The sequence below is a fragment of the Gekko japonicus genome, unplaced genomic scaffold (genome assembly GCF_001447785.1).
Source record: "Gekko japonicus isolate JY-2015 unplaced genomic scaffold, Gekko_japonicus_V1.1 scaffold1296, whole genome shotgun sequence".
NCBI lineage: Eukaryota > Metazoa > Chordata > Lepidosauria > Squamata > Gekkonidae > Gekko > Gekko japonicus.
The window spans coordinates 438,415-452,418 of record NW_015173166.1 but is presented as its reverse complement, the minus strand read 5'-3'; the positions used below and the strand labels follow the sequence as shown (position 1 = coordinate 452,418).

Genomic DNA, 14,004 nt, shown 5'->3' with positions numbered 1-14,004 from the left:
GCATGGTGAAGCCATCTAGATACCATTTATCCATGCACTGTAAGGGTCAATGCAAACTAGAAGACACCCTACCATTTAGTTTTAGTGTGTTGGGATTTTTACTGATTTTAATGGATTGTTGTAATATGTTTTTAATTATAAATCTGCATTAATTATTTATCCATGCACTGTAAGGGTCAATGCAAACTAGAAGACACCCTACCATTTAGTTTTAGTGTGTGGGGATTTTTACTGATTTTAATGGATTGTTGTAATATGTTTTTAATTGTAAATCTGCATTAATTTCAGGCCTATATGCTGGTACCTACCCTGAGCCTACAATGTCAGAAGGGCGGGATAAAGTTCAATAAAATAAATAAATAAATAAAACAGTAAGGTGCTAATATGGTGACCAAACATGAGATAAGATCGATGTGTGACCCCTGGGCACGGTCCACTTGGACATTCTGTGCAAGCATTAGAAGAGGAAGAAGAAGAGAAGAGATTGGATTTATACCCCGCCCTTCACTACCCAAAGGAGAGCATCTTACAATCTCCTTTCCCTTCCCCTCCCCACAACAGACACCCAGTGAGGTAGGTGGGGCTAAGAGAGCTCTCTGAAAACTGCTCTTGAGAGAACAGCTCTGAAAGAATTTATGACTGACCTGAGGTCACACCAGCAGCTGCATGTGAAGAAGTGGGGACTCAAACCCGATTCTCCCAGATTAGAATCCGTGCTCCTAACCACTACACCAAACTGGCTCTGTTTATTGAGCTAAACAGGAAATTTGTTAAGAGCATGGAAGCACACTTGGACAGGTTTGATGAAACCAACACAGGAGGACTTCCAGGTAAAATTGCTATGTACCATGTGGACATTCTGCCTCAAGGACTAAAGTTGCTTGAACCATCTTCGGTGCTAGGCACTTACAAATTGTTCTATGCCACAGAAGCAGCTATTTGGAAGCAGCAATATCTGACCCACCACACCTGAAGATAAAATGGTTGCTTCCACACAGCTATGTGCATGTGAACATCAGCACACTTTCCCACACATGTCAGGAAGTGGTGGTTGTATCTGGAGCTGCACTGAGCTAGGCATGAACACATGAAGCTGCCTTATCAGGAGTCAGACCTATCAAGCTCTATTAACATCGATGTAGTATATCTGCAGCAGCTCTCCAAGGTCTCAAGATGAGGTCTAAGACATCACCTGATCCCTTTAACTGGAGATGCTGGAGGGACTGAACCCAGGACCTTCTGTGTATAACGCAGAATGGTCTGCTGCTGGACCACATTCCTTATTTTTGCTGCTTCTTTTTTATTATTTTTTGTATTTTTGTGTGTGCGCACACACGTGCTTGCATGCCTGGAAGTCATGGTGACTTTGGCAACCCCTAGTGTGGTTTGGATGTTTCAGAGAGGTGGCTTGATATTACCTGCCTTTGCATCTTAGTCCTGGTATTCCTTGGAGGTCTCCCTTCCAAGTACTTCCCAGGGTCAGCCCTGCTTAGCTTCCGAGATCTGATGAGATCGGGCTTGCCTGGGCTATCCAGGTCAGGGCTCCTTATTTTTGCTCTTGATGGCTGCATGAATAGTCAGCCTGCTCTACGTGGACAGAATTTAAACTGGCCCCGAGTCATTGTGGACTGGTTCCCCCACATCACCACACCTATTTTATCCTGGAGACATTGGAAATTATCAGATTTGCAAGGATCGCCTAGCTGTGCATGCTTCTCTTTTCAGTGTGGTCAGAATTGCGCAGGTCAATCTGCAAGAAGCCACATGTGTGAAGGGCACTGGTTTGTAGCCGAAGATGAATGGCCTTAATGTTCTTTTCGTCTCTTCCAACTCTATGATTCATTATTTATTTTTAAGCTATTTATTAACTGCTTCTACAGGGGGAAAAAACATTCAAAGTGGCCTGCCAGAACACATAAACATTTAAAACACATCTTAAAAAACCACTAAAACAAAACCAGAAAACCTAATAAAAAGGAATACGTTCAAGTCAAATGCAACATAAGGCTGCATTATGACCAATTAAGCCAAATGTAGATCAACTAAATAAACTGAATTAGAACAGTCTGGCATGTTAAAAATAGGCATTCATTAAAACAAATTCAGCAGCAGTCAAATATATTGAGGGCACAGAATAGAATAGCATACAATGCAGCAAAACACCTGGAAATGAAACTCAAAAGACTAGGCAGTGAGCAAGCCATTAGGATGACAGCACTCCATATTTTAGGTGCCACCGTAGAAAAAGCCCTGTCTGTGGTCACTACCACCTCATTTTAGAAAAGGGCGGAACAAAAGGACTAGGGTCTTGGATGGAAATTGGCCTAAGTGGTGGATTTTCTGACCTCAGACTTGATATGAACTGTCCCAAGATACACATGGGATACACAGTAAAGCACAGAGGCAAATTTTTTAAGCAAGCAGATAATGTCAACAGGTGAATTCCAAAGAGATTTTTTTGAGGACTCCACTGAGCCTGTACAATTTGACTTATCTTTTAGGATCCCACTATATTCTGGAAACTACTCCATATAATTTCTTTTAGTTAAGTACACTACTGCAGAATTAAAGTCAAGAAAAACACACCTAGGCCCCGGTCACATGGGAGGTTTTGGGCCAGAAGAGGGACAGATCGGGGGCACAGCAAATGGGCGCGAGCACACCGCAACATCTGGGAAGCGGCGCGCACCCGTCCCCGAACCGGCCCTTCAGGCCAAAAATGCGCTGAAAAAAAGAACCAGCAAAAGAGGAGGACTTACCTGAAACGGCACAGCAAGCGCGGCGGTGGGATCGCCGGCGCGCCTGTCTTCAGGAGCATTCGAGGCTCCCAGCCGAACTGCACTTGCGCATACATGCGCAGCCAGCTGCCTCTCACTCCCTTCTGTGGCTTTCTCCCCAGCATCTGATCGTGCCAGGGAGCAACTACGCGGCGGCTCACGGGATCCGTCTGATCCCGCCGCCGCGTGTTTCTTTTGGTGCTGCTTTACAAAGCCGCACTTTGGCCGCATCAATTTCCCCCCGTGTGGCAGGGGCCCTAATATGCAGTTAGAACTAAAATTTGCTATGGCAATGTGGGGGTGAGGCAGACGTAAAATTCTGGAGTGTCAAAACCTGTTTCTAAGCACCCTCACTGCAGTTAGCATAAGTGTGTCTTTTCTCCTCCTGACAAACTGGTTCACCGACTTTGCAACATCATTCCATTTAAACCAGAGAAAAGCTAGCCATGGGAGGTGCCAACTGGCTAGTGTCCATGCTGTCACTGAACATCTCTTTCCTTCCATCCCAGAGTAGTTTTGTAAGTTAAAAATGCTTGCTGATTATTATTTTTTTTAAAAAAAGGTAAAGGATGAACAAAACAAATTTGTGTGCCTTATTGTTCTTCTTTTGAAAAAGAGCCAGGCAGACTGGTTAAAGCATGAAAAGAAAGGCTAGAGTGACAGATGAACCAGAGTTCATGCAAATTATGAAGCCAGGGTTACACCATAGGTGAAGAATCTTTGTGGCTGCTCATTAACTACTTCATCTCTCTTCACTCTTATTTAAGTAGCTAGCAGTGTTCAGAGCTCTACATTGGCCACTATTTAGGAAGAGGCCACTATAATTTCAAAGTCAATAATTCATCCCTAACACTAAAGGGTCTGTTTTGGAATATCTGAAAGCACTGATTTTTGATCAAGGCAACTCAGTTCAATTTGAGCAACTGATCCGCATTTTTCATGGTTCAATACTTCGGGTCAACCAAATAACCACTGCATGTTTTCCAAGTGCATTCAGTAATCCATCTAGTCACCTCTATCATGAACTGGTTCTTTCATGGGGGTTGGGTCCTGTGGACCTGTTCACCAGCGGCGGTGCTTTCCTCTGGTTCAAGGAACCTTCCCCTGATGCAGAAGGCATCTAAAAGTTTAGGACTTCTTCAGGAATGTATGACCAATCATCTCTCCCCATCAAAATACGCCCACCTCAAACCCCTTCTCTACTCCAAGTGCACAAGTTGGGCCCACAGCCATGGGGGGGAACTTGGGGGCAATGCCCACTCACAGATGAGTGCTGCCCCCTCAGACAGAAAAAAAGAAAATATTTTTTAAATGTAAGATGCCCGTGGTGTTTCCAAAATGACCCTGGGCACAGTCAGGGAAGCTTCAGTCTCGTTTTCTTTTTTCTGGGCCAAAAAATAAATAGGTTTTTAAAAATGCAAAATAAAATAAAACTGCAAAAAATTAAATAAAATGGCAAAATACAAAAGAGAGAGTGTCAGATATTCCCCACCCCCCCACCCCACCCCGGCTTACACAGAAAAGCAGCCAGGAATCGAGTCTCCCTGATTGAAAGGACTAGAGGAGGACTAGAGGTCGCGGCGGAGCTGGAGCCGCTACTTCTGCCACTGTAAGAGGAGCAGCAGGGGCAGCTAAACCGTCCCCCGGATTTCCCCCCACCCCACCAACCAAAACTTTCTGTCTACGCCCCTGGCACAAGTCATCCTTTTGCAAACACAAACCAGGAGTTAATGTATACCAACCCCCCCCCCCCCCCCAATGCATTTTGCTTCTCTGAAAATAGACCACAAAAGGTCAGAACTGGAAACTTCAATCTCGGGATTCGCATTACCAGCATGATAACAGAGGACTAAAATGTGCCACCAATCTCTGATTCCAAGCACAAAAACAACCTTACCTGCCAGCCAAGATCCCTGAAACTGACATAGAGCTCATGTTTCTTGCAAGCTTGCCTCTGATCACTGCTGCTGTTCTCTGAGTTCGGAGGGTGGTTGGTGGGAAGAAAGGGGGGGGAGAGAGAGAGAACACAAAACTGTCATGTTACTTTAAGACACCCAGCAGTGTTCTTATGCTGCAATTCTATAGACACACTGCGCAACCCAGCAAGGGCACCTTGTGATGTTACTGTTTCCACTCGCAGATGACCTCCATGAAAACAAGCATGTCGGACTTGTACCAGATCTGTGCATATTGTGAAAGAAACACAAATTCTGCACCCAATCCTGTTCCAAACAAGCCTGAGTTCTGTGATGCACAGAATTCATCCAAATTAAGCAGTGCTGCCATATTCTCATTTGCATAATTTTAAATTTTATATAATTTCATAATTTGGAATTTTTAAAAATCCACGCTGCAAAAGGTAATGGCTTGGATCCAGACTAACGTTTCCATGGGCAGAGGTCCATGCATTCGTGGAGCACAGTTTTCTCACCTCCCTCCACCTACAAAAGTCTGAAATCCCCCCACCACCACCTTGGGGAGCCCTTGCACATGTGGAAATGTTGGCTTGTATCCAATCCATTACATTCTGCAGCACAAACACATAAAATTGCCCTATACTGAGCCAGAGTCAGGCTATTGGTCTTTCACGGTTGGTATTGTCTACTCTGACTGGCAGCTGCACTCCATTGTCTTAGGTACATTACACATTAATTGACTGGCTCTGGAACTTGCGGTATAGAAAGCAGATGCTACACCACTGAGCCACAGCCCCTCCCCTCTACAGGGAGGGCCAGGTGTTATACACTGATATCCTCCTGACCGTTGGGACTTCTTATTCCCCTATGCGTTTGGGACTTCATTGGACATCTTTAAAGTCTCGGGGGAAGGGTTTGTGGCTCAGAAGCAGATAACGTGTCTTGCATACAGAAGGCCTTAGATTTATTCCTTTCCCTAGCATCTCAAAGGATCTCAGGCAGCAGGTACTGAGAAAAACCTCTCCCTGCACGAGAACCTGGGAAGTCACTGCCAGTCAGAGCTGATGATGCTGAGCTATATGGACCAATGGAATCCCAGGAAATGGACTCCACGTCACCCCACAAGCCCATGCAACAGAACCCAAGTGGCTGCTTGTGTTAGCTTCTCCAGTTGGAATCTCCAAAGCTGTTTGGGGCTGTGTTTAACTGTCCTTCTCACCATCACTCCCACCTCACGGGGTTCCTGGCCCTCATGTGGCTGGGGAGTTGGTGTGGAACAGTGGCAGGTAGATTAAGGCTCCACACCTCTCTCGCCCATTGCTTCCCTTCTTAGAATCATCTCTTCCCCAACTTGCCTCGCCCTAACTGGCCTAGGGCATTTGGTGATCCCCCACAGATTTCCGTTGCTAGCGTTTGTGTGTGACATGTAGCTCTGCCCTGCGTTATGCAGCCAACTTTTGATCCTGTGCATCCCCCAGTTTCCCATGTCCAGTTTCCCATGTCCTCACAAGCAGATGCAGCTCTGTTTGTACCCATATCTCATCTAAGATTTAGACCCATCTTTCTCAACAAAACCTGCACATCTCATGGTTAGACAGAGGGGGAAGCTGATCCAGCATTAGACTCTTCTTCAGACAGCGAACGGAGAGTAGAAACAGTAACGTGAGATGTGGCTGCTTTACACTGGATTGTTTGGGAGGCTGAAACTACAGCGTTGACATTCTGGTATTTGGTCCACAAGGAAATGAGGTCCTGCTTCATAACACTTGTGGGGCATCATAAATTTCAATAATATTAAAGAGCTTGACTCAGTAACGATAAAACACTCATCTTGGTTTCTGTACAAGGCTGAGGAAGCCCCAGAAAAATCAATTTTTGCTTCTAAGCTTATCCCTGATTGGTACAGGCCTCTGTGGCTGAAAATCCATTTTGTTTCCAAGCCGAGCTTGTAAGAAAACTTGGGAAAGGAAATGGAGCTTCTGCCTTCTTTAAAAAGTCCCTGTCAAAGACGATTTGTCTATTAGCTGGGCAATGGGCGAATACACACATAAAGATCTGATCAGATTGTCCTTGTCATTCTCTCTTGCTGCATAGGTGTGTGTTCTGTTATCTCATCTGGTACTCGTTTAAAATATTTCTACACTGCCCCCCCCCCGAAGCCCAAGGTGGCCTACAAAGAAATCTGCCATCAAGACATAAAGTAAAAACAACAGCATCCAACAACAGAGGAAGCTGCCTTCTACTGAATCAGACCCTTGGTCCATCAAGGTCAGTACTGTCAACTCACAGAATCATAGAATGTTAGAGTTGGAAGGGACCTTGCAGGTCATCTAGTCCAGCTCCCTGCTCTCTGCAGGAGCATAGCCGAAAGATAGCTCTACAACATACCCGAAAGATGGTCATCCAGCCTCCACTTGAAAATGTCCAGCGAAGGAGCATCCACCACCTCCCGAGGCAGCCTGTTCCACTGCTCAACCACTCTTACAGTTAGGAAGGTTCTCCTGATATTTAGCCGGTAACGACTCCCTTGTAATTTCCACCCATTAGTTCTAGTCTAGCAATCCGGAGCAAGAGAGAATAGATCTGCTCTATCTTCTACATGACAGCCCTTCAAATACTTGAAGACTGCAATCATGTCCCCTCTAAGCCTTCTCTTTCCCAGGCTAAACATACCCAACTCTTTCAGCCTTTCCTCATAAGACTTGGGTTCCAACCCTCTCACCATCCTGGTTACCCTCTTCTGGACACACATGAGCTTGTCAACATCCTTCCTAAAATGTGGTGCCCAAAACTGGACACAGGACTCCAGGTGAGGCCTGACCATAGCAAAATAGAGTGGAACTACCACCTCCCTTGATCTGGACACAGTGCTTCTGTTAATGCATCCTAAGATTGCAGTAGCTTTCTTTGTAGCCACATCGCACTGCAGGCTCATGTTTAGCTTGTGATCAACCAGAACACCCAGATCCCTTTCACATGTGCTGCTGTCAAGCCAAGTGCCTCCCATTCTATATCTGTGCCTTTGATTTTTTGTACCTAAGTGTAGGACTTTGCACTTCTCTCTATTGAAATTCATTTTATCTGTCTCAGCCCACTGTTCCAGCCTATCTAGATCATTTTGACTCTGTCTTCTTCAGAATTAGCAATCCCACCCAGCTTCGTGTCATCTGCAAATTTGATAAGCATCTCCTTTATGTCTTCCTCTAGGTCATTTATAAAAACATTGAACAACACCGGGCCGAGGACCGAGCCCTGCGGCACTCCACTCGATACTTCCCTCCACGTAGATGCAGAGCCATTTACGAACACACGTTGGGTACGATTTCTCAACCAACCATGAATCCATTCTGAAGAATCATAGAACTCAGACTGGCAGCAGCTCTCCGGGATATCAGGTAGAGATCTTGCGTATCACCTACAGCCTGGTCCTTTTGACTGCAGATGCTGGGGGTTGAACCTGGTATCTTCTGCATGCCAAGCAGATGCTCCACCACTGAACCACAGCCTCTCCCCAACATCTGAGTCAAACTCTTAAAACAATGAGCAAAGATTATCTTTGATGCTTTTTTGAAAAGCTTTTAGTCCTTAAGGCAATCAAAACCAGTTGTGTGTATGTACTACCTTATTTGTATTCACAGTATGGTTCAGTGTTACTTGTTAAAAGTTACATAAATAAAAATTGCTAACTGATCTACAAAAAACAAAACAAAACACAGTTGTGTGTAGGGCGGTCCACAGATAAGGGCCATGGTGTTGGGGAGGGTTTTAACCTCCCCCCCAGTATTATATCCTTTACAGAACTCTCTCTTATGCTGCTTTAATGGAGAGGAAAAGACAGATACTTTAATGACAGCTGTCTATCCAAGGGAGAGGTGAGGATGAAGATTTTCATTGGAGGGGAATATAGTTCATCCATCTCCCTCCCGCCCTCCCTCCTGGGGTTGTAGTTGCTTTGTAATATGAAAAATCCAAACAAAACTGATGATCTGATCATGCATCTCCCATACAGTCTGTACTTTGGCCCCTAGCCTGTATGGTTTTAAATTCATCTGGCTGCAATCGAACTGCTGACTCATTCTGCTGTTCCAGCCAGTTTGGTTACATTTGAATCCACTGCTGCTAATAACTGTATTATTGACTTTCATTGCTTTTGTTTTTATAACTTTAAAATTGTTTTTCATCCTTGTACCTTGGAGGCTACACATACCAAGAAGGCAGCGTAACTATTTCATTTGGTTTGTTACTGGATTAAAAGAATCTTTTTTTGGGGGGGGGGGTAATCTACGCAAAAAAATTTTTTTTAAGGTGATGCATAATTATCACCATCACCACCACCACCTCTGGTTAAAGCATCTCCATTGACTGAGGGGCTTTATCTTTTACAAACTGTATTATCGCCGGCTTCTAGGATAAGGAATGTTTTATGGGTATTATTTTAGGCCACTGAATAACGTTTTATGTCGTTTTTATGCCCCCCCCAGCTTGTTTTTATGGCTTCTTTTAATACTGATAATTTTAACTTTTGTTTGTTTGTTTGTAAGCTGCTGCGAGTATCTGTCTAAAAAGGAGGTAAATATCCCACCACCCCCTCGGTCACCTCTACAAAAATGTTTGCATACCTCCAACGTTTGACACCCGAAAGGCTTCTTGGTTCTTTGGTGCTTTCGATTTCTGGTTTCGGGGCTTGCCTCCTGCAGACCGAATACTACGGAGATGGACCTCGGTGGCTTTGAAAAAGGCGACAGTGAACGGCTGCTTGTTTTGTGGGCCGTGCCTTCCGATAAGGCCAGCTAACTTGGGGTTGATGCTTTGACCTAAAGAGTGAGGGGGAAGGGAGGTTAGATCCAAATACGAATTTTATGGCTTGCCAGTTATACTAGGAATTGCAGGAGCCAGCCAGACTGAGTGGCTGGCAACTCATGTGCAGAAGTTCCCACAGCTTTCCATATGGCAGTGGAGGAACTGGGCCTTGAAAAATAATGATACTTTTTCTTGCAAGGAATGGCCCATTGCAACCGATTTTGTTTTGCGTCTCACGGTGTAACAGCCGAAGCAAATGCTTCTGTCGAAATCTTAAGATTTCCCTGCATTCTTGAGAGGGGTTTCTTTGAGTTCACCAACCTATAATTTGATGGGATCCTGTAAAAAGGAACCATAAAACCAAACCCAGAGGAACACTAAATTCTCATTGGAAGGTTATGAGCCTAAAATAAAATGCCTCAGCTTCAATAAAAGTTGATGCTGCTCCAGATAGATTGTATTGGAGAAGAGGCAATAGTTTCATTCTTCTGAGCAGGGCTGCCAACCTCCAGGTGGTGACTGGAGATCTCATTGGATTAGAATTGATCTCCAGGCGACAAAGATCAGCTCCAGCCTGGATTGCGCGTTCAACATTTTTCATGACTTTCGCAACGGCTTTGCATTTACATGGCACTTTCTGCATCCTCCCCCCCTTACCACCTATATGGCCAGTTTCTTCATACCTTCCCATGCATCTGATGAAGAGAGCTGTGTTTCTCGAAAGCTTAGGCTACTATGAAGTTTGTTAGTCTTAAAGGTGCTACTGGTTTTTTTTACTATCCTGGAGAAAGTGGCTGCTCTGGAAGGTGGACTCTATGGCATTATACTCCATGGAAGTCCCTCCTCTCCCCAAACCCCACCCTCCTCAGGCTCCATCCCCCAAATTTCCAGGTATTTCTGAACCCGGAGCTGGCAACCCTACTTCTGGGAGGTTTGGATGACTGATGGCACCTTCCATACTTCACGAATTTGAGTACGACTTGGCCAATTCTGTAAGGGTCAGGCCATATCTAATTCAGACCGAAATTTGTTCTCCATCCCAAGGTTCTCTGGGAGCAGATGGCTGAGCAGGATACCCAGAGCCGAAGCCACAGTAATGGCACCGTTTTAGCAAAAGTGCAGCAGGCCAAAAAAACCAAAAAGCTACTCTGTTGACTCAGGGGAGGGTAGAAGGCCGGGTTTCAATCATTTATTCCAGGGCTTAGTGACCTGGGGCTGGTCATACACTTTCAGTCTAACCTACCTCCCCATTGTCCTCACTGTTGACCTCAGTCTAACCTACCTCACAAATGGAGGGGAGGAGAACAATAGAAGATGCTTTGCATCCCCACTTGGGACGAAGGTGGAGTATATATGAAATAAGTAAATAAATCCGTCTTCAGTGAAAAAACATCTGCATTAACTTAAAGGAAGACAACATCCCCATGTTCCAAGAGAAACCACTGATAGGCCAAAAAAATGCACAATATTAAACCCACGTCCCTCTACAGTTGCCAACTCTAGGCTGGGACATATCTGGAAATTTTGTGGGTGGAGCCGGGGGAGGGAAGGGCTCGGGGAGGGGAGGAACCTCAGCAGGCTTTGCAGGGGTCGTTTCGTAGAAAAAGAGCTAGGGGAACTCATTAGCATAACTCATTAGCATATGCCACACCCCCTGACATCAGGGGCCCGGAGGTGGACCTGCAAGGCCGGTGGGAGTGCGAGGAAGCCCCGCCAAGGCCCTCCCTGGCCCCAGGCAGGCAGGGGTGGGGAGAGGCGGGGAGGAAGCAACTTACCCTCCCTCTTCTCCTGCCTCCTCCTGGCTGAATGAGGGCCGGAAGCGGGGTGGCCGGGAGCAGGGGGCGAGGCTTCGTCGTGTGCCCCGCCCCCGCACCTCACCCTGGGGAACTGCGTTTCCCCGCGATCCCCCCCGAAATGACCTCTGAGGCTATGTCATAGAGTCCACCCCTTCAAAGCAGCCATTTTATTCAGGGGAATTGATTTCTGTCACTTGGAGATCAACTGTAATAGTGGGAGATTGCCAGCCACCACCTGGAGGTTGGTAGTCCTAGACTCAACGAAGCATGTCCTTTGTTCAGACGAAAAGCAGGATCCAAGCTCTCTAGCAGCTATCTTCAGCCTGTGAGGCATTTTAGGCTACAATCCCAAAAAGGCACACCTCCTTGGGTGCAAGTCCTACTGAATGCAATGGGCCAAAGCAAACACGCTGAGGCTTGGACTTGTCTGCAATGAGACAAACAGGATACAAAGCAATTCGCAGGAGGCTGACTAAACTCCCTGTGTATACTGCTGCTCCAATATATTGTCAGGGGGGGGAGCATTACAGGGCTTACAAGATGACGGACTGCCTAAGGCGTAGTGAATTACTTCAGTCCTCTCTCGCATTGCTTCATTTTATCCAAACTTTGTAAGAGTAAACAAATAGCCTAATCCCCTTTTCCTGCTATCCTTGCGGGATCGACTTGGCCTTCACACAAAGGAATGGGAATGCCCATTAAATATGAACTAATCCCTTTCATATAATGTCAAGCAACAGTTCGAAACAGCTCACGGCTGGTCCTGGTCCTCATGGTGTCAAATGGGAGGGACACCAAGGGCTGCCCCCCCCCTTTCCCAAAGCTATACATTCCCATCTGCCCTTATTCCTGGCTCATGCTATGACTCTCCAATGCCCCTTCTTCATCCTCCTGGTTTTCATTCCCTTGAACCTTACGGGGCAGGGGGAAGGGAAGTCAGTCTCTGGGAACTTCCTGAGCCCCCAAGATAGACAAGGCCTTCAGAATGTTGCTAAGCAACTGCAAGGTAGGTTCGGAAACAGCCTGGAAGAAAGAGGCATATTTAATTGCAAAAGAGAAAATCCCTCAGATATCAGAGGATTAGTCAAAGGAAGTTGATAGGTGTGCTAGAATGGTATCCCTTCAGAAGATTCTCCTCCCTCAACAACAGCAGCAACAAAAAATCTAAAACAAAGGCTGAAAGTAAATGTAGTTCAAAGAATAAGGAACGGGGAGATACAGCCCAGGCCAAAATGATGCCAGCGTGGTTAAACTGCACAATCAAGGAGACGATAAATGGCAAAAAGGCTTCCTTTAAAAAGTGGAGGCCTTGTTTAAATACAAAAAAAAACCCCCAAAATGTTCTGGCATAGCAAATGTAAATTTACCATAACACAAACAGAGAAGAAATGTGAAAAATCAAATTGGCTGCAGATATTTTAAGCTACATAAGAAGCAAAAAACAAGAAGGGTTGCCAGGTCCCTCCAAGTCCCCAGTGGGGGACTCTGGGGGCGTTACTGGAGGGGGAGGGGACGTCCCCAACGTGATGACGTCACGCATAAGTGACGTCATCACATTGGAAACCCCCTGGGGGACCGGGGGATCTGGCAACTCTAAAAACAAACCAGAGTGATAATGGAAGTTAGAAAAAGAACAGGAAAACGACTAGGTAGTTGAAGAGAAATATAACTATTTGCCTTTTGTCTTCACTGCAATGTTTCAGCTTTGAAAGTAAAGTTCAAATTAGCATGCTAATGGGGCTGGATGGCATTTCCCTGTTGTTGCTTCTTTTTTTTCTAAAGAACTGAAGTGTAAAACCGTTAGATCTTTTAATTATAATACATAACCAATCACTAAATGCAGTTCCATTCCCAGGCAACTGGAAGACTGCCAATGTAACATGGGTCTGTAACCACCATAAGTGTTTCTGGAGTACACTGGTTCAATATTAAAGGGAGGGTGTCAAAGAGGATTTATACACACACACACACACACACACACACACTGGACTCTCTTTCCAGCCCCAGGTGTAGTTCCAGTCTTACCTAGCACTATCTCAGAGACTTCCGGGGTATTCTCCATTTCCTGGAGGGAGGGATATCCGGTGGCTGCAGGACACAACTTTTAGTTCCGTCAGCACCAGGAAGAGAAAAAGGAATACAAGAGAGCCTCACTGCGTTTCTTCTACAGCCACCAGGCACCCCTTTCACTAGAAAATGAGAAAAAGTCAGAGAGGCCCTACAACAGCTTCTCTACAATCATCTCCCTTTATTGATTGGAGGGGTGGTGTAACTATAATGGGGAAAGGTGTAAGAAATGGAGTCTGGGTTCAAATGAACTCAAACTCCAAGCTCATTTTACTGTTTCAAGTGCTGCTCTGAGAGTAGGGTTGCCAGATCCCCCCCCCCGGATGGGGGTAGGGATTCCCCACCGCCAGGACTCACTGCCCCACTACCAATCAGCTGGCCAGCCGGGGGAGGGGGGACTTACCCAGAAAAACAGCAAGGCTGGGTTGACGTTTCAGCGACATGTCTATGTCACTTCCTACGTTACCTGGAAGTGACATCATCACTTCAGCGACGTTGGACGATGCTCTGGTATTTCGCCAAAAACTCTATGGCAGAAGCCAAATTTACCATAGAGGTTTTGCCCAAATACTACAGCGTCACCTGGACGTTGCAGCATGATGACATCACTTCTGGGACACATTTGAAGTTACATAGACACGTTGCTGC

General features: G+C 45.8%; 1 protein-coding gene across 1 annotated transcript in view; it reads right to left on the bottom strand.

The window, feature by feature from the left end:
• The window catches only part of BMP7 (bone morphogenetic protein 7), a 124,487-nt gene that overhangs the window by 4,439 nt on the left and 106,044 nt on the right, over nt 1–14,004 (bottom strand). The window contains exons 4-5 of the mRNA XM_015422516.1: nt 9,313–9,507; nt 4,675–4,751 (exon numbers count right to left, since the gene is read on the bottom strand). Of these exons, the coding sequence (XP_015278002.1) occupies nt 4,675–4,751; nt 9,313–9,507 (272 nt within the window). The remainder of the gene's footprint in view (nt 1–4,674; nt 4,752–9,312; nt 9,508–14,004) is intronic.